Source organism: Papaver somniferum, chromosome 1 (genome assembly GCF_003573695.1).
Source record: "Papaver somniferum cultivar HN1 chromosome 1, ASM357369v1, whole genome shotgun sequence".
Lineage (NCBI taxonomy): Eukaryota > Viridiplantae > Streptophyta > Magnoliopsida > Ranunculales > Papaveraceae > Papaver > Papaver somniferum.
The window spans coordinates 204,161,807-204,185,429 of record NC_039358.1 but is presented as its reverse complement, the minus strand read 5'-3'; the positions used below and the strand labels follow the sequence as shown (position 1 = coordinate 204,185,429).

General features: G+C 35.9%; 4 protein-coding genes across 4 annotated transcripts; 1 reads left to right on the top strand and 3 right to left on the bottom strand.

Moving 5' to 3' along the window:
* Positions 1-8,500: 8,500 nt before the first annotated feature.
* On the bottom strand, positions 8,501-11,884 carry LOC113358595 (putative disease resistance protein RGA3). The gene has a single exon (XM_026602197.1). It carries the CDS (start codon positions 11,882-11,884, stop codon positions 8,501-8,503), a length of 3,384 nt encoding a protein of 1,127 aa, XP_026457982.1.
* A 2,253-nt stretch (positions 11,885-14,137) lies between these two features.
* LOC113312893 (putative disease resistance protein At3g14460) lies at positions 14,138-15,866 on the bottom strand. Its single transcript, XM_026561625.1, has 2 exons — positions 14,557-15,866; positions 14,138-14,412 (listed from the first exon to the last, which is right to left on the bottom strand). The coding sequence occupies exon 1, from the start codon at positions 15,825-15,827 to the stop codon at positions 14,736-14,738; it is 1,092 nt and encodes a 363-aa protein (XP_026417410.1). The 5' UTR covers positions 15,828-15,866; the 3' UTR covers positions 14,138-14,412; positions 14,557-14,735.
* On the bottom strand, positions 14,138-18,040 carry LOC113312907 (putative disease resistance protein RGA4). The gene is made up of 2 exons (XM_026561641.1): positions 17,702-18,040; positions 14,138-14,508 (listed from the first exon to the last, which is right to left on the bottom strand). The coding sequence occupies exons 1-2, from the start codon at positions 17,999-18,001 to the stop codon at positions 14,461-14,463; spliced, it is 348 nt and encodes a 115-aa protein (XP_026417426.1). The 5' UTR covers positions 18,002-18,040; the 3' UTR covers positions 14,138-14,460.
* A 1,650-nt stretch (positions 18,041-19,690) lies between these two features.
* Positions 19,691-20,498, top strand: LOC113312900 (polyphenol oxidase, chloroplastic-like). Its single transcript, XM_026561633.1, has one exon. The coding sequence runs from the start codon at positions 19,775-19,777 to the stop codon at positions 20,231-20,233; it is 459 nt and encodes a 152-aa protein (XP_026417418.1). The 5' UTR covers positions 19,691-19,774; the 3' UTR covers positions 20,234-20,498.
* The last annotated feature ends 3,125 nt before the right edge of the window (positions 20,499-23,623 follow it).

Below are 23,623 nucleotides of genomic sequence, written 5' to 3'. Positions count from 1 at the left end.
GCACGCTCTTCATCTTCTCTTTGTTGCTCTGCAATCAATCTTTGTCTAAGTTCTTCAAGTGTCATATTTTCTTCATTTCCTTCAATCCTTTCTTCATCTCTAGTTCTCTGTGTTTCATCTTCGGTAGAGTTGGTATGTGCAGTATGAATACTCACTCTATCATAATCAATATCATTATTCTGCTCTTGTGTACGCTGTAAGCCGTTAAGAACATCATTTCTTTGATTTGTTCTTTCTCCTTCCTCTAATTGCTCATGAATTTCTCTTTTTTTTCGTTCTACAATTCTTTTACTTCTTATGGCTCCTGCCGCTTTCTGAACAGTAGATCTAATTCTTACCATTTCCACTTTCTTGTATTATCAAATGAAAATCTCAAATGTTGAAAGAAAAATTCTAGGTTTTTTAATTCTGGAAACTTGATTTTTAAACAGATTCACCAACAGGATATACCACTCCTCCCTGTTTTTAGCGCCAAAATGTAGTTGCAGGAAATCCTACAACCACATCCCATATGAATTTAGACAAGATTCTAAGTAATCTTCATGGAAATCTTTTAGTATTTATTAAGTTTTATAATTGGATACAAGATAATACAATGACTTTACTTGCTCTCCAAATAAACTTTCTCTCTCCTAGTTTGTTGTCTAATACTCACCTTAGATCTCCCATCAATACACAGATTCCTTCCCTTTATATTGGGTACTACATAGTGGATGACAGCTAATAGATCCCCTATTTTCGGAATCACTGTGCATTATAATCGCTCATGTACATTCACTCAACTTCACACACTTTACACCTTCGCACAGATTATCACACTTTACTTATAACTATGCTGACATCATTACATACATCATCCTAATTTTTACATGTGTGATGGTCTCCGCTTAAGGTAGATGACCTTTATTTCCCATACATAATTAATGTGTGGTATTTCACTCCTACAGTTTGGGTAATTTTATCCAAAAGACAAGCTAAACGTGAACATAGGTGCAAATATACAGTTCGAGATTTTAGGAAGAAAAAACAAAATCAATTGTCTCTGAATTAAAGGTTTGATCATATTGTATATGCTAATGATTTTTTAAAGAGTAAATTTTGTTCTTGAAATCGCTGAGTGTAATTGAGTAAACATGTTAACTGACTTTACAATCGGAAAATGAGTCATTTGTCCAAATATATTTAAAACATGGTTCAAATGGACGAGTAAAAATTGGTATGGGTGAAATGGACACCAAAAAAATAGCAAGGATGAAACTGGATTCATCCTGACTTAAACTTAAAAAATAACAAGGATGAAACTGGATGCATCCTGATGTAAATTAAAAATAAGAAAAAGTATTTGAAAATGGGTAGGATGTAATTGTTTACATCCTCACTATTTTCAAATTTTTGTCCATTTAAACAGTATCAAAATCTAAATGTCCTTTTCACCCAGGAATTGTTGATTTTGGTCTTTTTAACCAATTTTGTGCTTTAGAATCATATATATGTATAAAACTAATGGAAAGAAAGACTTGAAAGAAAAAAATAATAATTAAGTAACCCTAGAAAACTACCAGAAAACTATCAGATCGATTGAAGTTCTACTACAATCTAAATCCTACTATAACAAGCTATATATGCTATTTACAAATTCATGAAATAGAGAAGAATTTCAATCTTTTGTACGACAAAACAATCAATCAAGGAGATGCACTTGATGTATTGTAGAGTACGAGAAGAAGATGATGTTCAATCCAATCAACTAGAAGGAGTATATTCATATATGGTCAAAAAAAAGAAAAATGAATCCCTTAAATTATATTAACAAAACGATAACTAAATATGGGTTATGAGATTTGATTTATTGAAACACCATAACTAATCTTTATCGGAACAAATTATATGAAGAGTACCCGAGTAAAATATTTATTGAGAGGCCTTTGATTAATTGAGATACCTTTCTACCATAGCACAGTAAGCTACAGTTTCTATAACATCCGGTGTTGCAAACATCTTGCAGGAGTTTAAACCCCAAGGTTAAAACACCGTTTCATCTAGCTGCAAAATTTGCACCGGTTTATAAAGTCTGCTCAATATGAAATATATAAGAATCCCACCACCGTGAGAAACACTGAAAATCCTATTTTGGGATGGTTTATATATATACCATGTTTAGGGTAAATTTAACAATTCGTCATTGTGGGTGGTCTAGGCATACCTTTTCTTGATTCCCACTCGTAGAGTTGCTGGTTCGGACCTTTGTCACGTACGGGTTAATAATTGTAGCTTCATTAGCATTTCATGCCCCTAGGCATTATCACACAATGTGTAGATTCATACAGTAAATGAAATGTCTCAGTTACACCCAGTTCTTGATTCATGCTGGAAACTTACATTTATCTCCAAGAAATGTTGTTGAAGAATAAACCAAGATACTATGAAGAAGACAGAAGGGATCAACAAGCGTTGTTGATACGGTAGTATGGATCAACTATGAGAGTTGACAGAATTTGGTTGGATCAACTGGTACAGTTGACACGATGTGAATGGATCATCAAGTATTGTTGACACGTAGTACGATATTTAGAAGTTAGCTTGGCTTGCAAGTATTACTAGTTTTAGAGTTTGTTTACGTAGGAATATATTCTAGAAGAATCTTTGTTAGAGTTTGATTAAGTTAGGAAAGTGTTTATTACTTGAGAGTCAAGTTTGTAAACATATAAATAGGCTGTTAAGCCGTGAGTTTTAATTACATCAATTAAGAGAAGTATTGTTTGAGTTTAGTTTTGTGTTCTTTCATTAAGTCTTTGATATCAGATTTTCCACATCTGGTATCAGAGCACTGGTATCAGGTTCTGAGGCTGTGGGTATGAGTGTTTGAGTTGAAAAAGATGACGAGTTTAAGTTCGATTAAGGTACCAGTGTTTGAAGGTAAAAACTTTGAACAATGGAGGTTGCAGATGGAGAATATTTTCATATACCAGGAGGTATGGGATATCGTAAAAGGTGGTTATGTAGAACCAGCATAAGGATTAGTACTTGAAGGAGTTGCGAAAACTCTGTTAACTGAAAACTGAAAGAAGAATTCCAAAGCTACATATATTTTTCATCAGGGTATTCATGAATCTCTCATGGATAGAGTTATCTACATCAAAGAAGTTAAAAGAGCATGTGATGGTTTGATAAGCTACTACGCGGGATCTGACAAGGTCAAGAAGGTTAGGTTACAAACCTTGAAAAGAAAATATGAATTATTACAGATGGAGACAACTGAAACAATTTCAGATTTTTTCTCAAAGACATTGAATCTTGTCAATGAGATGAAGGCCAATGGTGAACTATAGAAGATTCAGCCATTGTAGAGAATATTTTAAGAAGCTTGCCAGAGAAGTTTGAATCAAAGGTTACTGTTATAGAAGAATACAACACAGTTGCAACTATGACTCTTAATGAGTTGTTGGGTTCATTACAAGCTTATGAACAAAGATTGCTAGAGAAAAAAGCTGCTGCAAAACAAGTTGAGGAGGCACTTCTGAGTCAAGTTACTGGAGAAGCAATCAAGGAAAATCTAATGATGGAAGCTATCAAGGAAAATATAACAATGGAGGGAGATCTAACACTGGAGGTTATCAAGGAAGAAAACCAGTTGATAGATCAAAAGTTCAGTTTTACACAACTATGGAGATTTTGGGCACTTTGCTCCAGAATGTCCAAAACCTAGAAAGACTACTGAAAATAATTATAAATCAAATTTCAAAGCTAATATTGCTGAAAGTAAAGAAGCAGAAGACTGAAAACATACTATTAGCATGTCATACAGCAGAAGATCAACCTCAACTTAAGTGGTACTTAGATACAGGTTGCAGCAACCATATGTGTGGTAGAAAATATTTATTTGATAGTCTAGATGAGTCTGTAAGGTCTACAGTGAAGTTTGTGAATAGTTCTACAATTCCAGTTATTGGAAAAGGAAGAATAGGAATTGTTCTTAAGAATAGTTCTAAGGCTTACATCATGGATGTATTCTATGTTCCAGGTTTACATCAAATATTATTGAGTATGGGTCAGTTATCTGAAAGAGGATACTCTATGAATATTTACAATGGTTTGTGCTTCATCAGAGATAGAAGAAGAAAGTTGATAGCTAAAGTACAGATGACCAAAAACAGAATATTTCCTTTGAGCATTCAACATCAAAAGGAAAGTTGTTACAGTAGTAGTGTGTACAATGACTCTTGGTTATGGCATAAGAGGATGAGACATGTGAACTTTAATAGTTTACAAACCTTAGAAAAGAAGGAGATGGTGTCAGGATTACCTTTCAGTGAACTTACAGAATCAAGATGTGAAAATTGCATCTTTGGCAAGCAGCACATAGATCCATTCCCAGTCAACAAAGCAAGAAGAGTTGGTCAACAATTGGAGATTATTCACAGTGATCTGTGTGGTCCTATTGAAGTGAGTTCACATGGAGGTAATAATTATTTTGTAACTTTCATTGATGATTTTAGTAGAAAGGCATGGGTTTATTTTCTTAGGAGAAAGAGTGATGTTTTTCAAGCTTTTAGAAGTTTCAAAGCATATGCTGAGAAAAAGATTGGTAAGAGCATCAAGATATTAAGAACTGATAGAGGAAAAGAGTATACTGTAGTTGATAATTTCATGGAAGAACATGGAATTCAACATCAGTTAGCATCTAGATATACACCACAACAGAATAGTATAGCACAAATAAAGAATATAACTATAATGGAGATGGCAAGAACTATAAGAAGAACATAATATTTACCAAAGAATTTCTGGGGATATGCAGTTAATACATCAGTTTACTTACTCAACAGATGTCCTACAAATAGTTTGAATAATATGACACCATAAGAAGCTTGGAGAGGTTCAATACCAAGTGTAAGACATCTGAAAGTGTTTGGGTGCATTGCATATGCACATGTACCTAAAGAACTTAGAAAGAAGTTGGATGACAAGAGTGAAAGGTGTATTCTTGTTGGTTATGGATCAGTAACCAAAGGATATAAATTGTTTAATCCAGAGACAGGAAAAATAATTACAAGTAGAGATGTGATCTTTGATGAAGACTCACCGTGAAATTGGAATACTGGATCAACAAACAATGATGATCCAAATTCTGGGTCAACAAGGAATGTTGATCCACATACTGGGTCAACAAGGAATGTTGATCCACCTGCTTCTGTCAGAACAGTTCCAATTGTAGTTGAAGAAGAAGTGCAGATTCAAGACAATATTGAAGAACATCATGAAGAAGCAGGAACTGAAGCAGTACCACAATAAGAAACTACAAGACCAAGAAGAAAATATGTTATACCTGCTAGGTTGAATGATTATGTAATATCAAGAAATGATGAAGACATTGATGAGGATGTGGTAAATTTTTCATTATTTGGAGATTGTGATCTTGTAACCTATGAAGAAGTATCAAAAGAACAAGGTTGGATTAAAGCCATGAATGAAGAATTTAAGTCAATTGAGAAGAATGACACGTGGGAATTAACAAAACTTCCACAAGGATAGAAACCTATTGGTGTTAACTGGGTTTATAAAACAAAATACAAGTCAAATGGTGAAGTAGATAGACTAAAATCAAGGTTAGCTGCTAAGGGATATAAACAAAGACAGGGAGTAGATTACTCATAAGTATTTGCACCAGTTACAAGACTTGATACAGTAACAATGATAATTGCTTTAGCTGCACAAAAGCATTGGAAGATTTTTCAGATGGATGTTAAGACAGTATTCTTGAATGGAGTTTTGGAAGAAGAAGTTTATATTGAACAACCAGCAGGTTACATTATGGAAGGGAAGGATAATGAAGTTTACAAGCTAAACAAAGCTTTGTATGGTTTGAAACAAGCACCAAGATCTTGGTATACAAGAATAGATTCTTATTTCATTAAGAAAGGATTTACAAGATGTTCGTCCACATGAGCATACTTTATATTTGAAAGTTGATACTCTTGGAAATCATATTATAGTATGTTTGTATGTGGATGATCTTATCTTTACTGGAAATAGTTCTGAGATGATCAAGAAATTCAGGGAGGATATGGTGAAGGAGTTTGAGATGACAGATCTTGGTTTAATGTCATATTTTCTTGGTATTGAAGTACAACAAACTGAAAAAGTAATTTTTATTAATCAACAAAGATATGCAGAAGGTATATTAAAGCGTTTCAAGATGGATAATTGCAATCCAATCTTAACACCAGTAGAGGAGAGATTGAAGTTGACAAGAGAAGGGTCAGGAGAACTTGTGAATTCAACAGACTTTAAAGGTCTTGTTGGATGTCTTAGATATCTGACCGCTACAAGACCTGACATTATGTATGCAGTTGGTTTGGTTAGTAGATTTATGGAAGAACCCAGACAATCACATACAAGCTGCAAAACGTATTCTGAGATATGTTAGAGGAGCAACTAGTTTGGGAATTCTCTATAATGTTTCAGAAGATCCAAAATTAGTTGGATTTACTGATAGTGATTGGGATGGTGATACATAAGGAAGAAAGAGCACATCAGGTTATGGATTTCAATTAGGAACTGGTTTTTTCTCTTGGTCATCAAAGAAGCAACAAGTTGTTGCTTTATCTAAAACAGAAGCTGAATATATAGCTGCTAGCAACTGTGCTACACAAGTTGTATGGTTAAGAATGATGCTGAAGGCATTGTTCAAGAACAGAAGACACCAACAACAATAGTTTGTGATAACAAATATACAATTTCTTTAACTAAGAACCATGTGCTTCATTGGAAGGAGTAAGCACATTGATATTAAGTTTCATTACATCAGAGAGCTTATAAGTAACAAGGAGATAGCTGTGGAGTTTTGTGAAAGTCAGGAGTAAGTGGCAGATATTTTCACCAAGCCTTTAAAGTCTAACACTTTCATTTACTTGCGTGGAAAATTGGGAATGATTAGCAAAGAGTATCTTGGTTTAAGGGAGGATGTTGAAGAATAAACCAAGATACTATGAAGAAGACAGAAGGGATCAACAAGCGTTGTTGATACAGTAGTATGGATCAACTATGAGAGTTGACAGAATTTGGTTGGATCAACTGGTACAGTTGACACGATGTGAATGGATCAACAAGTATTGTTGACACATAGTACGGTATTTAGAAGTTAGCTTGGGTTGCAAGTATTATTGGTTTTAGAGTTTGTTTACGTAAGAATATTTTAGAAGAGTCAAGTTTGTAAACATATAAATAGGATGTTAAGCCGTGAGTTTAGTTTTGTGTTCTTTCAGTAAATTTTTGATATCAGATTTTCTATAAATGGCAACGATCTATATAACACAGCTGCAGAGGTTGCTAGTCAACGACTCGGTGATTCTGGATAGTATATCCGGAGTTACACGAGCATACGTATAAAGCTCCTAGCATGCTAGTACACGGAGCAAGACTATTAATTTTATTGCTCAAGTTGCAGACCGAATACGTCTTGCCTATTTATAGGCTGCACAGAGTTTTCTTATCTAGAATGCTCGCGTACAGCTGACTGAATAAACTAGTTCACATTATGACTGACTCGCTTAAGTTTTCTAGATTTTTCTTTTCTTTGTTTGGTTAAGCAAACTCCATCTGACTTAACCGACAGTCCAGAGAATCTTGTAGACAAACTTGTAGTTAGACTTGTCATAGACCAGTCCAGACAATTACAAATTATAAATCCAACATTTCTCAAAGATCCAGTTTCTTTGAGTTTTTTTTTTTTTTTAAATATTAGACTACTCATGTAGGATGAACATTTTCTATACCAGAAGGCGGCAGAGCTGAGTTCAAGTTGGTGCCTCGGATGCTTTAGAACAAATGGAGGAGATTGATTTTGTAAAACAATCACCACGACAAGAATAAATTACAACCGAAAGAGAGAGCAAATTTCCAAACATTCATCCCAACTAGGTTGGAACCACAGCCACCACAAATCATTTGCTTAGTTTTTTCTTTTTTTTTTTTTTTTTGCTGAGACAATTTTATATAGTATTAATTGTCAATAGACTCAATCACCCAAAACAAACACCATATATAATAACTGAAATTTAGCTTCAAAACGAGTCGCCCATCCTCCGCGGTGCACTGCTTTGAAATCCGTAATCATCTTCGACCTCTGACAAGTGCCAATCCCATTATATCATCCATAATTATTCTACCCGTGAGTTCTGAAAGCCCCTACCACGATCAATACCAAGAGTAGTAAGTGAACAAATACTGAATTGAGAAATTGGAAAACAAAACAAAAGTACAGAGAGATAATGAGAATTGAAGTGCATATTCAGATCTTTTAGTAATTTCTCAAGGAAAGGAAACGAATGTTAACTAGAACTTGTCCATTAAGTTTTTATTTAGTCGAAAAGAAAAAAAAAACATTGAATTAAGCTAAACCGAATCTTTACCTCGATGGCTTCATGGCTCGTGGTAAGAATTGTAGCAATGCAAGCAGATCTACCCCTCCTCCTCCATCTTGGTAGCAGAGAAAGCAGATCTACTCCTCCTCCTCCTCCACCATCAAATTTTGAAAACCATTAACACGAAGTATTTCAAGAAAGGTAAGGGATTCCCTGAGATCATAAGGTATTGACTCCTCCAACTTGTTGCACTCGGAGATTTCTAATTCTCGGAGAGTAGAAGACCATAATCGTAAATCCGGTATAGATATCAAATTGCTGCAGTAACGGATCCCTAATTCCTCAAGGCAAGGAAAGGAGTTTTGAGGTGGCGAAGGTACAAGCCATTCTTCTAAGGCATCCATCCCATAGATGACTAATTTGTTCAAGGAAGGGAATAATGTTGTCGTTGTATCTGCAGTACCTCCTTTGTTTCCTTCTTCTTCTTCTTGCTGGTAATAAAACTCCTTCCCCAAACACTTAACTGAATTCATACCAACAAGGACAAGACTCCGAAGGCATGGGAGCTGACCCAGGCCAACAATATTTCCACAGTTGCATCCAGAAATCGTTAGTTCCACTAAATTAGGAAGAGAGGAAGTTGAACCCAACCACTTCGGAAGCTTTAAACAGGGGAAACCCCTGATGTGCAATTCCTCCAAATTATGGTGAGGTTGGAGACCTTCCAGCACCATAGTGGCAGTAGCAGCAGAAGCAGCCAATTCCTCAAAATCTAGATGAGGTTGGAGACCTTCAAGTACCATAGAAGCATCGACAGCATCATCTGCGATTTCTTCTTCTTCGTCTTTGAATTTCCATCGCAGATCCAGCTCTTGAATGTTTTGCTTGTCTTTTAACTTTGCCGTCTCTGCCTCCGTTTTACCACCTCTCACATTCTCAAGATTTACAATCAGTAACCTCCGAAGGGAGTTTAGATCTGCTAATTCTCGGATAGAAGAACTTGGATTATTACTGATATCTTCTTCTTTGCTAACGATATAAGGGACTAATTCTTCAATGCAAGTTAGCTTTTCTATACCTCTAGGCATTCTTACACCATCTATCTTTCCCCAGTAAATGAGTTTTCTCAGTTCCACCCAATTCTTGATATCTTTGGGAAACTTAGTTTCTCTGTCAAAGTTCACTACCTCTAATTTGCAGAGGTTGCTAGTCAAAGACTCGGGCAATTCTGTTATTTTAGTAGCAGTAAAATCAAGTGACCTTAGTTGTGTCAAAGCTCCAAAGTTACGGGGTAGTGCTTTTAATTCAAAGCAAGCGATGATGCTTAACTTTTTTAAACTACAGATGAGAGAAATTGAGTCAGGTAAGTCTGTAATTTTAGTAGATGAAATATCAAGGGACGATAGATTTTGAAGAGACCCAATATTTGTGGGCAAGGCAATAACATCCCAACAATCACTGATATCTAGAGTCTTCAGATTAGTTAGCCTTGTAATGGAATCAGGTAAGGCTTTGGTATCTGAAACAGAGAGATCTAAATGTCGCAAATTAGTCAAAGAACCGATTTGGTTGAGAATGTTTTCAACATTTTGGGATAGATGAAGGTTGAGAGTTTGGAGATGGTAGAGGTGATGAATGGACTCAGAATGAACATCTTTAAGATCAGAATAACTGAGGTCAAGGTACCTCATGTGTTTAAACCTAAATCTGGAAGTTAAAGTTTCTAGTTTTTTTCTTAAATTAGAATCAACAAAAGGCGGCTCAAGCTGATTTACTACCCGCAGACACTTGTTACGAAGTGGACTCGTGTAAGAAAAGCTTTTTTCTTGGAAAAAAATTGTCCTTAGTTTTTCTGCATTTTTCAAGACATTGGAAAATATTTCTCCTTCTCCCCCTCCATCTTCTTTCACGGATAGTTGTAGACGACGAATTCGAGACACCTCATTTCCCGTTTCACTTGCGTTCAGAATCGTAACTTCATGACTGTCGACGACACTTAACGCAAGATCATGTACTAAATCATGCATTTTGAACGACGTAATGTCACCTAAGCCATCCTTTTGTACATCTTGAAAGAAAGAGCTAGACAACAAACTAAGGAAATAATAATTACCAATATCTTCGAGTGAGTTTCGATCAACTCCATTAGACGAATGAATGAACCCTTCAGCCATCCACAATCGAATCAATGTTTCTCTGTTGAATTCCCAATCTTTAGGAAATAAACAACAATATGAGAAGCATTGCTTCAAATGAGAGGATAAATTATCATAACTCAATTTCAATATTTGTATTACTCTGTTTGGAGTTTCTGGTGCACTGAAAATTTCATCATCTCTGATCGCCAACCAATCATACTCGTTCTTTTTCGAACGCATAAGACTCCCGAGAAAGTTAGCTGCAAGTGGTAAACCAGCACATTTCTTCGCGATATCCATACCTATATCTGACATACTTGGAGTCTCGAGTGCCCCACCGGGAGAAAAAGCTCTTCTCCTGATAATAGACCAGCATTCGTGTTCGGGTAAGGCTGTTAGATTATAAGGTGGAATCGTACCTCTAACAATAGATGCAACATCGGCTTTGCGTGTAGTTACTAAAATTTTGCTACCTTCCGCACCAACACTTAATATACTCTTGAGCTTCTCCCAGTCTTCGGCGCTCTCGTTCCACAGATCATCTAACACCAACAGATATTTCATCCCTCTAATCTCTTCATGAACTTTTCTTACCAATACATCCACATTAGACACTTCACATCTATTTTCAGTAATGGACTCTAGAATTTTTCTTAAAATTAGAAAGATATCAAAATGCTCTGAAATACAGACCCATGCTCTTGGCTCAAAGCTTCTCTCTATCGAGTTGTCTTTGTATACCATTTGAGCGAGGGTCGTTTTCCCTAATCCCCCCATACCCACTATTGAAATGACTGAGATTTTTTCCTGTGAACTATAATTATCAGATGATGTCGATGAAGGAATATTCTTCATCAATAACTTTTTTACTACTAGAGACTTATCTTTTTCTCTCCCTACAATGTATGAATCGACTACAAAGGATGCTGTCATTCGGTCTAGTTGCTCAGTATAAAAATCATCATCACTATGTTCTAACTGATACATTTGTTTCTGCTTGGCGATTTCATCTAATTCTTGATTAATGGTTTTGATTCTACCAGGCATTTTCAAACCGAATTTAATTTTGGATACGAGTGTTACCTTATCCGTGTTTCCATCTTCTTGGGATTGACGCATAACTTCGTAAGAAATTTCATCCAAAAGGTCGTCAACGTCATATGCAACGTCTTGGAGCCTTCTCAACCAGAGTTGCACGGATTTTTCTTTCACCTGCTTCTTTTCGGCATCAGATGTTACAGCCGCGATCTTCTCCAGAGTATCCTTGAGCTTTTGGAGATCTTTATCTACAGCCCTAGCATTTCCAATTTTTTTGGCCGCAACAGTAACCAATTTTTTCATGAACCCTGTGGCGCCGGTAACAAAGATCTCTTCCAACGCCATAACAAGAAGCAGATGATTTGAAGAAAAGAAAGAAAGAAATTAACTGAATGCAAATGGAAAATATACGATTTGAGTTTTGGTGTGTTGATGATTAAGATTTAAGAGTATGTGATTCCAGTAGTTGCAGGATATTAGCTACTAAAAGATGGAAAAATTTAAACTCAACAAACAAACATATGCACGAAAGTCAGACGTACACATGAGCTCTTAATTAGAAGCATAATTGCATTCAGATCCCAGATCCAGACAACCACTCCTTACCAGACAACAACATGGGAACATGTTATCAATAATCATAAATGTGGATCTCAAAATAATTCTGTGACTCACTGGCGATCGTCATTAAATTAAAGATGGCCAGTTCGTTATACGTAAATTAACAAACATTATAAGTACATCCTTAAACTAACGTCGTATCATTATCCCAATTAATTACATTAGTAATGAAATTCAATTATCTGACTAAGTTGCATTCAGACCCCCGATCCAGACGTCCACTCCATACCATTTGACTATGGTGGGCTTCACGAAATAATAGCTTTAGCAACGATTTGACTTCTGTTTTGCTTTAAAAATAAATCAGAATGGCAGCAGATCCATTAAGAAAAATTGGGTTACTGGATTTTTTGATTTATTCAGTAAATGCAGTACGTTTATTGAGCAAAGTAATGAATCTCTTAAACAAAGGCAGCAGTTTCATGACTGATCTTGATTATACAATATACATCTATACTGCAATACGTTAAGCAGATTTAATGAATCTTGTTAAATAAAGTATTTATGACTTAACTGCATTAAATTAATGAATCTCTCAAATGACATGCATCTACTATATAAGCAAGCAAATCTTGTATTATTTCATATCTTCATCCAACAGAGAAAGAATTAAAACTAGAAGTGCAATGGCAAGTCTTAAAGATATTTCAATGTTGGTGACAATCTTCACAATTGTTTCCGCAACAATATTGATCTCTAATGCAGTATTTGCAAGAGAGTTACAAGATTACAGCGGCTACGATGACTATAATTACTACGGGGATTACCCACCAGGACCACCACTTTCTAAAGCACCTCCAGCTGGACAACCACTTCCTGCTTACGTTAATTTTCCAGCAGCACCTCCATTACCAGACCAATGTCAGACGACTCAGATCTCAGAATCGTGTGGAGATAAATTGCGAAGGCTCATGTTGAGTAAGACCTTACCAGCAGCGGGAGATGCAGGTTGTTGCGGGGAAGTTGTTCAAGGAACCAAATATTGCTGGGATGCAGTAATCAAAACCTTTGAAAGTTTAAATCAAGAAGGATATACTAATCTTCATCCATGGGCAGATAATACATGGAACACATGTCTGAAGCTCACAGTAACCAATTGATATGAGAAATCGTGACGAGTTTACTTCTTTTTGTTTTACCACGGAATATAACATAAGATGAAACATTTCAGTTTCACCTTTTGTTGTCTTCATTTTTTTCACTATATGTGTTTCTTGTTTTCCTTTCTATCATAGAACAGTTATTGTTAATTTCTTGTTCCCAATTTTAGTTCCAAGTTTCCATATCTTTTAACTGCACCTACTCGACGTCCATTTTACCACACCTCTCACATGTGGGTAAAATAACTCGTCCATTTAGACTGTCATTGTTCTTCAATTGCTCCAAGATGATTTGTCCATCCTCCTATTGCACGGCTTTATTGGAATAATAACTTGTCGAAAACCTTGCTCTCAAAATCCATGGAATTTTGTATTGGTATTCCCAATTTAGTTCCAAAGTTTTGCTTGTCTTTGAACTGCTCCCTCTGGCCTCTGGACATCCATTTTACTACGCATCTCACATTTTGGAGATTTGTTTGTTGATTTCTAACACCTGAAGGGAGTCTAGGCATGCTAATCTTTGATTTCTACTCAAAGTCGCGGTTAATTCTGCAAATGCAGTACCTTTCAAATTAAGGGACCATAATTTTGTCAGAGCTCTAAGGTTACTAGGTAATGCTTTAAACCCGTAATTTAAGAGAAGCCAGTAACAAAATCACTTATATCTAAACTCTGCAAATCACCGTGCCCATGAATAGAATCAGGTAATCCCTTTACGTCCAAACCAGAGAGGTTGGGATGAATTTAATTTCTTTTGAGTATTTTCTCAACATTGGACCCCCTGTGAAGATCCATGCCTGTAAATTGTTGTGTAGCTGGCTTATGGACGCAGGATAGTATTTTTATAGGAAGAGCTGAGTTCAAGGTACCTCAGATGTTTAAAACAGAAGGTGTGATACTGATTACCAAGAGAATATATTACAGTTGAAAGAGAAAGCAAATTTCCACCCAACTTGGTTAGCACCACTGCAGCCACCACAATCATTTGCTGAGGCACAATAATACATTAATTGTCAGAACGAACACCATATACAAATACACAAAACTGATATTTAGACTGTCTCCGAGGCACCCTCATATTCGACCTCTGACAATCCCTCATCATCCATTTATTCTTTCGGTGAGTTCCGAATAATACCAAGTGAAGAGATCCTGGAAAAACATATACAGTGAAGAAACAAGTGTAGTAATGAAGAACTTTCACATAGTTGTGCTTGTAATCCAGGAATTTGGTATCTCTGCTGCAGACTGCAGAAAAATAGCAAAAGTTACAGAAATCATTACAGAAAAACGAACCTGTTGGCTGATATGAATTGCTCGAGAGCAAGCAGATGCAGAATATCTACTTCTCCTTGATCATATTATGGTAACAATCAACAGATAGGTATTCAAGAAAAGTGAGTGATAATTATACTGGGTGTTGTTGGCTGATATCAAATTACAGCAAAGAAGATCTACTCCTCCTCTATCAAACTTTAGAAACCATCAAAATAGAGTCTTGCAAGAAAGGTGAGGGATTTTTTGAGATCATAAGGAATTGACTCCTTCACCTTGCACCCTTCGATTTCTAAACGCTTGAGAGAAGAAGCCCATAACCGTAAATCTGGTATAGATGTCAAATTACTGCACCATTTGATCTCTAAATGCTCAAGGCAAGGGAAGGAACTATCAGGCCGCGAAGGTGCAACCCATTCTTCCAAGTTTTCCATATCATACAAGTACAAGCTGGTTAACGAAAGGAATAATGTTGTTGTGAAACCTTCATTTCCCTCTTCTTCCTGCTGGTGATAAAAATCCTTGCCCAAACACTTGACTGATTTCATACCAAACATATGTAGAATCTTAAGACATGGGAGTTGACCCAGGCCTACAGGACTTCCACAGTTGTGGCTGCTGAAAATCTTTAATGTCACTAAATTAGGAATACAAGAAGATGAACTCATCCACTTTGGAGGCTTTAAACCCGGGAAATAATATATAGACAATTTCTCCAAATTAGGATGAGGTTGGAGACCTTCCAACACCATAGTAGCAGTAGCAGCCAATTCGTCTCCTTCTTCTTCTTCCGATTTCCATCGTAGATCCAAATCTTGAATGTTTTGCTTGTCTATTAACTTTGCATTCGCGGCCTCTATTTTACCACCTCTCACATTCTCTAGATGTAGTATCCGCAACCACTGAAGAGAGTTTAGATCTGCTAATTCTTGGATAGAAGAAGAACTTGAATTATGACTGCAGGTATCGATGGAGACATCATCTTCTTTCCTCACGATGAAAGGATATAATACTTCGAGGCGAGTTAGCTTTTCTATACCTCTTGGCATTATTAAACCATCTGTTTTTCGGTCATAATAAGTGAGTTTTCTCAATTCCACCCAATTCCTGATATTTTTGGGAAACTTGCTGCCTCTGAAAAGAATCACAATCTCTAATTTGCACAGGTTGCTAGTCACTGACTCAGGCAGTTCTGTTACTTGTGTATCTGTCAGATCAAGTGACCTTAGTTGTGTTAAAGCTCCAAAGTTACAGGGTAGTGCTTTTAATTTCTTGCACAAGCCAAGTTCCATCCTCTTTTAGATTATAGATAAGAGAGATTGAATCGGGTAATTCTGTGATTCCTGTTCCTGAAATATCAAGGGACGACAGATTTTGGAGAGACCCAATATTTGTTGGTAAGGCAGTAATCCCCCTACAAAAACTAAGATCTGAAGTCTTCAAATTAGTCAGTCTTGTAATGGAATCAGGCACAACTTTGGCATCTGAAGAAGAGAGATCTATGTGTCGCAAGTTGATCAAAAAACCAATTCCTTGGAGAGTGTTGTCAACATTTTTGGATCCACGAAGGTTGAGGGTTTGCAGATTGTAGAGTTGACTAATGGACTCCGAATGAACATCTTTAAGATCGGAATAAATGAGGCCAAGGTACCTCATGTGTTTAAACTTCAAACTGGAAGATATACTTTTCAGACTTCTGTCAACACCAACTAGCCGATGTATTACACGCAGACGCTTGTTACTAGGTGCACCCTGATAAAAAGAACCTTCTTCTTGGAGAAATATTGTCCTCAGTTTTTCTGCTTTGTTTAATAATACATCAGATAATGTTCTTGACGTTCCTTCTTCCATGATTAACCGCAGACGACGTATACGAGACACATCAGCTTCCATCTCACTTGCTTTGAAAATCATGGATTCATGACTGCCAACGACACTTAACGCAAGATCATGTACTAAATCATGCATTTTGAACGTTTTGATCTCACCAAAGTCATCCTTTCGCGGAACAAATATAAGACCGCTAGGCAACAGCGTTTTGATGGCACCAAAGTCATCCTTTCGCCAAACTACGGAAATAATCATCACCAATATCTTCAAGTGAGTCTTGATTTCCTCCAGTAGATGGATGAAGGAATCCTTCAGCCATCCACAGTCGAATTAGTGTTTCTCTATCAAATTTATAATCTTTAGGAAATAAACTGCAATACCAGAAACACTTTTTCAAATGGGAAGATAAATTATCATAGCTCAATTTCAATACTAGTATGATTTTGTTTGGATTTTCAGGTGTATTAAAAACGTCATTGTCTCTGACCGCCAGCCAATCAGACTCCTTGCTTTTCAAGCGCAAGTGGTAAACCAGCACATTTTCTCGATATTTCCTCTCCTATTTTTGACATAGTTATAGTCTGGACTGCTCCACCAGGAGAAAAAACTCTATTCTTAATAATTAACCAGCATTCTTGATTACCTAAGGTTGTTAGATTGTACGGTGGAAGTGTACCCCTAACAATAGATGCAACATTTTCTTTACGTGTAGTTACTAATATTTTACTCCCTTGAGCACCCACGCTCAAACAACCCTTAAGCTTCTCCCAGTCTTCGGCATTCTCGTTCCAAAGATCGTCTAGTACCAACAGATATTTCTTCCCACTAATTTGTTCCCGAACTTTCCTTGCTAGTAAATCGACACTAGACACATCACATATTTTTTCTGTAATGGACTCGAGAATATTTTTTAAAATTAGAAAGATATCAAAATCGTCAGGAATACAGACCCACGCTCTTGGCTCAAAATTTCTCTCAACTGAGTGATCTTGTATACCAATTGAGCTAGGGTCGTTTTCCCAAGTCCCCCCATACCCACTATGAACACGACCGAAATTTTTTCTTGTGGGCTAAAACTATCAGATGATGATGACGAACCTTTCGTCATCAATAACATCTCTACTATGCTAGATCTATCTTTTTCTCTTCCAACAATTTTAGATTCACCTATAAAAGAATGTGTCATTCGGTTTAGTTGCTCAATATTTTCATCATCAACGCTATGTTCCGACTGAAACATAACGATGTGCTTAGCAATTCCATCTAGCTCTTGATTAATGATTTTGATTCTTTTTGCTACTTCTGAACCAAATTTAAATTTAGATAGGACTGTTACCTTATCCGAATCTCCACCTTCTTGGGATTGACGCATAGCTTCGTAAGAAATCTCATTCAAAAGGTCGTCAACATCATATGCAACGTCTTGGAGCCTTCTCAACCAGAGTAGCACGACTTTGTCTTTCACCTGCTTCTTTTCAGCATCACATGTGACAGCCGCGATCATTTCCAGAGTATCCTTTAGCTTTTGCAGATCTTTGTCTACAGCCCCAGTCTTACCAATTTTTTTGGCGGCAACTGAAACCAATTTTTTCATGAACCGGGTGGCACCGTTAACAAAGATCTCTTCCAACGCCATAACAATAAATGATTTGAAGAAAAGAAAAAAACAATTAACAGAACGGATGGAAAACAAAGGAAATGGAATATAAGATCTAGGTTTTGTGTGTTGGTGATTATGAGTAAGTGATTACAGTTGTGGGGAAGTAGCTATATTTACAGAAGATAGAGATTCATTAAACAATATTGAAACTCAACAGACATGTGTATTAAAGTCAAAAACGGCTAGCTGTACACATGACATGAGCTCTCTTAATTGCAGATTTAATAATGGCAGGTTCAAATCACTCTTTTTATTCCCAAGAGGATCATATATAATAAAATAAAATATCTGACTAAGTTGACCTCAAGCCCTGCAAATGAAGGTGCATTCAGATCCCAGATCCAGACATGAGACAACCAGTACTCTTTACCAGACAACAACATGTGCTGTTGGGAGCAAAATATCGTGTTAAGATGTAAATATGTGCAAGTAGATTTTGTTTTAGTACCCAACTAATTAAAGTTGATAAACAACTTAATTATTCAAAATTATTAAAAAGTTTCATGTTTTTCTCCAAATTTTCTACAAACTACAATATAACTTCTTTAAAATAATACTCGATAATATGATATACTCGTTAAAATAATAAAATTTCCAGATCCCGACTCGGACCCTTAGTACTAAAATAATAAATTCGATAAAATCATAAAATAATACATTTCAAAAGCTCGCCTTAAGGATTAATAGGTCCCAGTTAATATATAAAATAATAATGCTACCAGAAAACTAACAAATAATTTTCATAATATTGAATTTCCTCAAAATATGATTTAATAATGGTTGTATTTCGTCCCTAATAGTTCATAGTGCACCCAAAAAACTTGGAGTCATGTTGTTGTAATAAAAAGTGTTGAAGTGTGATTGATACTTAGAATGCTTGTATTTGTATCGTAAGTAGTCAATCATATAATACCTCTACATAATTAGTCCATATTGTACTTGCGACGATAATTATTATTCAACCTCCAGACTAAGAATAATTCTCCAAAATAATAATATATTACTTAGTAATAAAATAATAATTTATTATATTATCGATAATATAATATCTCTTTAATATAATAAATTTTTTTGGTCCCAAACCTATTATTTTATAAAAGTTATATTGTAAATTTTAACTACTGTTCCAATAATAGGGGTATCACTAGTGTTCCTGGGGGCATACACAAGAAGAGCCTTTAATAATCCAAGTTGAAATTTTTTAAGTTAATTGGTTTGAATCAGGGTAGCTAATTGCGTCTGTTTAACAAGGCACCGACCCAACAAATTGCATCCGTTAATTAATTTGAATTTTTTTCAATCACTGATAGCAACAAATTTTGTTATGAATTACTTTGTAGTTAGTACCCAACAAACGCATTTTTTTTTCTTTCTAATTTAAAATTCCAAGCATTGCCTGTTTGATAAATAAATAAACTAAAAAATATTTTTAGCGGATCCTTAGAAGCTATAACCACCGCCTACGAGGCCTAATAATGTCCAACTATGTGCCGACATCATATACCTAATATAATCTTCTTTTACAAAAGACAAAAAGATTAGGTCCCAGGTTTTGTTCAGAATTTGCATCAAAGTCGCACATCCACCAACTAACTTTTAGTTTAGGACTGTTAGGTACGACCTTGTCACTAATAATCTATTGACAATTTGTACGTTTAGAGATTGTTTGAAACAAGAAATCTAAGGTATAAGTATGACGATGTGGTAATTTTATGGATACAAGCAAAACCCAAAACTTCTAAAGCAAGGATGGCCGAGAGGAAAACACTAACAGCAAAGAAGAAATCAGTGGGCGTCACAGAATTCCCGATCATACTCGATAAGACAGTAAAAGTTTTGGTTAAAAGGCCGAACACAAAATCACGAAGCAAGGAAGAAAAGGAAGAGAAAGAAGAAATACTGGTAATAAACGGGATCGAGCTCGAAACTGGCGCTCTTGTCAAATTCGACGTCTTTATCAATGATGAAGACGAAGTTGGTCCAGAATCAAGTGAATTTGCAGGTAGTTTTACAAATATGCCACATATCCATAGAAGGAAAGACGAGAAAATGAAGACTTGTTTGAAGTTAGGAATAACTGATCTTCTTGAAGATTTAGATGCTGAAGATGATGATGATGTTTTAGTTACTATAGTACCAAGAGATTCAGGAAGAGGAAAAGGTAAAGATGTTGTTACAATTGAAAGTATCCAAATCGAGTTTGATTAATGAATCGAGATTGATTAATTATAAGATGTTTGGATTTTCTCTGTTTATTTCCCAGCTACCTGGCTTGTACGTAGAAGACTTCTTCCAGTAAAAGAGGTCTTAAAATAAAATAATAGAAATTTACTTCTGTTTATTAGCTAAATTATCTTTCATCGAAGAAGTGTGTTGTTGTAATAAAATTATTAGTCAAGATGATGTTGCTAGCCTAACTATTTACAAGATGTATAAATCACTTGATCCATGGGTCTATCTTCAACACCTTAAATGTGTTTTTGTGTCTAATAAAATCAATAAGATGTATATTTCTATGTTAAGTGTCTGACTATTTAACTAAAGATCATCTAGAACTTCTTATGAGGTTCAATAAACTACTGAACAGAAGCAATTACTGGGAGTCAGGGACAGACATATGGTGGATAAGGTGCATGAAATTTCCTAACAGGATCAAAAGAGTATGCCAGATCTGACTGTACCGTAACTTCCACAAACTCACAGATTTATACTAGTTCTAATCCACAAACTCACAGATTTATACTAGTTCTAATTAATAGGAAGCCTTTCGCTATAATTTTTTCAAGAATGACGAGTTATGGAATTTTTACGCTATAATATGGACAAAATCAAGTAATCAATTAAATTTCACTAGGTCAATGGGGGCACGTCACATTCATATTTACCGAAATCAAAACTAGAATGAAAGACTTACCTATTGAAACATCATCCCTCGAGCTCACATCTGATGCTATCACAACACGTCAACATTGATTGTCCCCGATGAACAGCCACCGCTATTATTGCATCTCACTCCTTCTAAGGCATGTCTCCATGCCCTGAAAACAGTGAGAGGCTATAGCTAAACATCTTCTCAGTTAGATACCTGCAAGTCATGTTCAAAGACTTAGTAGTATGGAAGCTGACAGAACAACCATATGCTACAACAATTTGTTGCTCAAGAGTAAAAATACCATGTCCTCGTTCCATCTGAAATGTACGCCTATTAGAAATGTTGGGTAAATGCTTGTCACTGGATAATTACTAGGGAAGGAAAAAAGTTCGTTATTAAGAAAAATTGGAAGGCGACTATCATTTGTCTATCCCATAAACCGTGACTGATGTCTCGAATCAAAAGATTGCCCTCATAATGGCAGCTCTATAACTGTTATTCCATCTGAACTACCCCAAGTAAGATCAAACTTAGAATAACCAGATACCCTACTCTAAATGACATTTTATACTAAATGGGATTTGGTCCATTTGAATTCTAGTTTACCCATCACCACGCAGCCGAGGATATAAACTATTCACAATAGCACCATCGCCACACAGCAGATCTTGTGAAGCTAATTTATTCATTATGATGGGTTGACATTTTTTTAAGGGAAACCGTAAGCATTATGTATGACATTTTAAAAATATGTGTCATGTAGAATGCATATATAATGCCCAACGAAGAATTAGAGAGAAACCGTCCAATAGATATCATGTAAATGATGTCTTATTGTCAGTGCACATATGTGTAACAGCTAAAATGGGTATTACTTTCCACCGAAAAAGCCCTAATAACACATGTAAATAAGAGTAGTGTATATGGAGGCCAATCTTAGGCATGATATCCAATTTTGATAGAGCTAGATATCATTAATGGGCCAAAACAATACGAATTAGGTAAACCATGCTCTGACAACATAAAGGACTCCTCAACACCCTAGATTGTATTTTTCATCTATCTGTAAGAAGTCCAAAGGTTTAAATGAAACAAGGTATGCGTGCATAGATCCTCCAGCTTATCTATTCTGGTTTCTATGATTCAGGGTCTAACTGTTTAACCAAGGATCATCAGGAGCTTCTGAGATTCATTAAACTACGAGACGGAAACAATTACCGAGCGTCCGGGACAAAACGAGTGGTGGATAAGGTGCATGAAATCTCCTTCCTAATTGGAGTACAGGAATTTCAACAACAAACGTTCAAACAAAATTACCAATTTTACCATTTTCTAGACAGTACCAGTGGATATTAGATGCCCGACAACAAAATGAAAAAAGTGAGATAAATGGAATACTCAATTTCTCACAATAATGATACTTCATAACAGCTAGGTGTTGAAGTATAAATACTGTAAAATAATTCAGTATTCTATTAATCTCAACTTTTTCATTTTGTTGAGACTAGTGTAGGGCATTTATTTGTTGTAGAAATTCATAAGGTTAATAGTTTGACTAAATTCTCTCATGAGTGACTCAACCTTTTCAACTTCCTCGATCCTGAACGTGTCTATATATAATCCTCAAAGAACCACACTAACCCTACAACTCACACTCAAAGTTCTCAGTAAAAAGGAAATGGAGGAGGACTTTTGATGCAAATAAAGTCCAGTGATCATGCCAGGACAAACAGTACTTGAACCAGCTCGTCAAAAGAATTAGAAAAACACACTCATAGGTAAACTCCATATAACTGAGTTGAAATCCATTAAACTGTACCATGTTATTAAAGACATTAACAGAGCAAGGACTAATAACACTATCTCTAAATTTATAATCATGGAGGTAGGTGACGGTATGTTTGTTTTTGAAAGAGATATGAAATGGGTTATGAATTATGCCAGGGTCTAAGTGTCATACTCCCAAAATTATACTAGTTCGGGAACACCTTCATTACGAGTTATAGAAAGTAATACTATAATGCGGACAAAAGTAAATAATCAATAAAATTTCATTAGGTCGTTGGGTATGTCAAATTCAGATTTACAGACACCTAAACTGGGCCGAAAGACTTACTTGTAGAGCATCATTCCTTCGAGCTCACATCTGTAGCTATCACAACAGGGGTTGTCCTGGATCTGAATTCCATCACCACCACTACTGCATCTCACTCCTCTCCATGCACTGGAGAGACTGTGAGGTACACATCTTCTAAGTTAAGTATCTATCCAATTAACCTGCAGCTGACAGCGAAATGAAATCAGAATATAATAAACTTTTTTTTGTTGTTGAGCATCAACTTTAGCAGTAAGGAAGCAGACAGAACCGCCCAATGTTGCAACTCTTTGTAGCTTACCTTGTCTTATGACTGTTATACCATCTGAGGTGTACGTCGATTCGAGTTGTTGGGTAAATCTGAGTCACTGGATAGTAGTAAAAGAGAAAGTTAGACATTAAGATTCGTTAAATAGCAAAGAAGAAATAACATAACAACAATGTAGATGTGAACTTACAAGTACTGATAAATTCGTTGCCCGAGTTCATAACGTCCTTCTCTCGTTCATATCACAAATTCTGTGTGGTAGTCCAGAAACAACATGAACTCCATTCTCTAACTTTCTCATATTTCACCAACACTTTTACCTCTTACCCATATAGCAAACCCATCCAGAACCAGTAGCCGAAA

Bases quoted from the DNA above. Each gene is read 5' to 3' on its own strand.
- LOC113312900 (XM_026561633.1), top strand. From the start codon at position 19,775: ATGGCCGAGAGGAAAACACTAACAGCAAAGAAGAAATCAGTGGGCGTC.
- LOC113358595 (XM_026602197.1), bottom strand. From the start codon at position 11,884: ATGGCGTTGGAAGAGATCTTTGTTACCGGCGCCACAGGGTTCATGAAA.
- LOC113312893 (XM_026561625.1), bottom strand. From the start codon at position 15,827: ATGGAACTTGGCTTGTGCAAGAAATTAAAAGCACTACCCTGTAACTTT.
- LOC113312907 (XM_026561641.1), bottom strand. From the start codon at position 18,001: ATGGCGTTGGAAGAGATCTTTGTTAACGGTGCCACCCGGTTCATGAAA. The intron at 14,509-17,701 runs GTAACAGTCCTA...ATTTTTCTGCAG, and splicing joins AAGGTGGAGATTCGGATAAG to TCTGCAGCAGAGATACCAAA.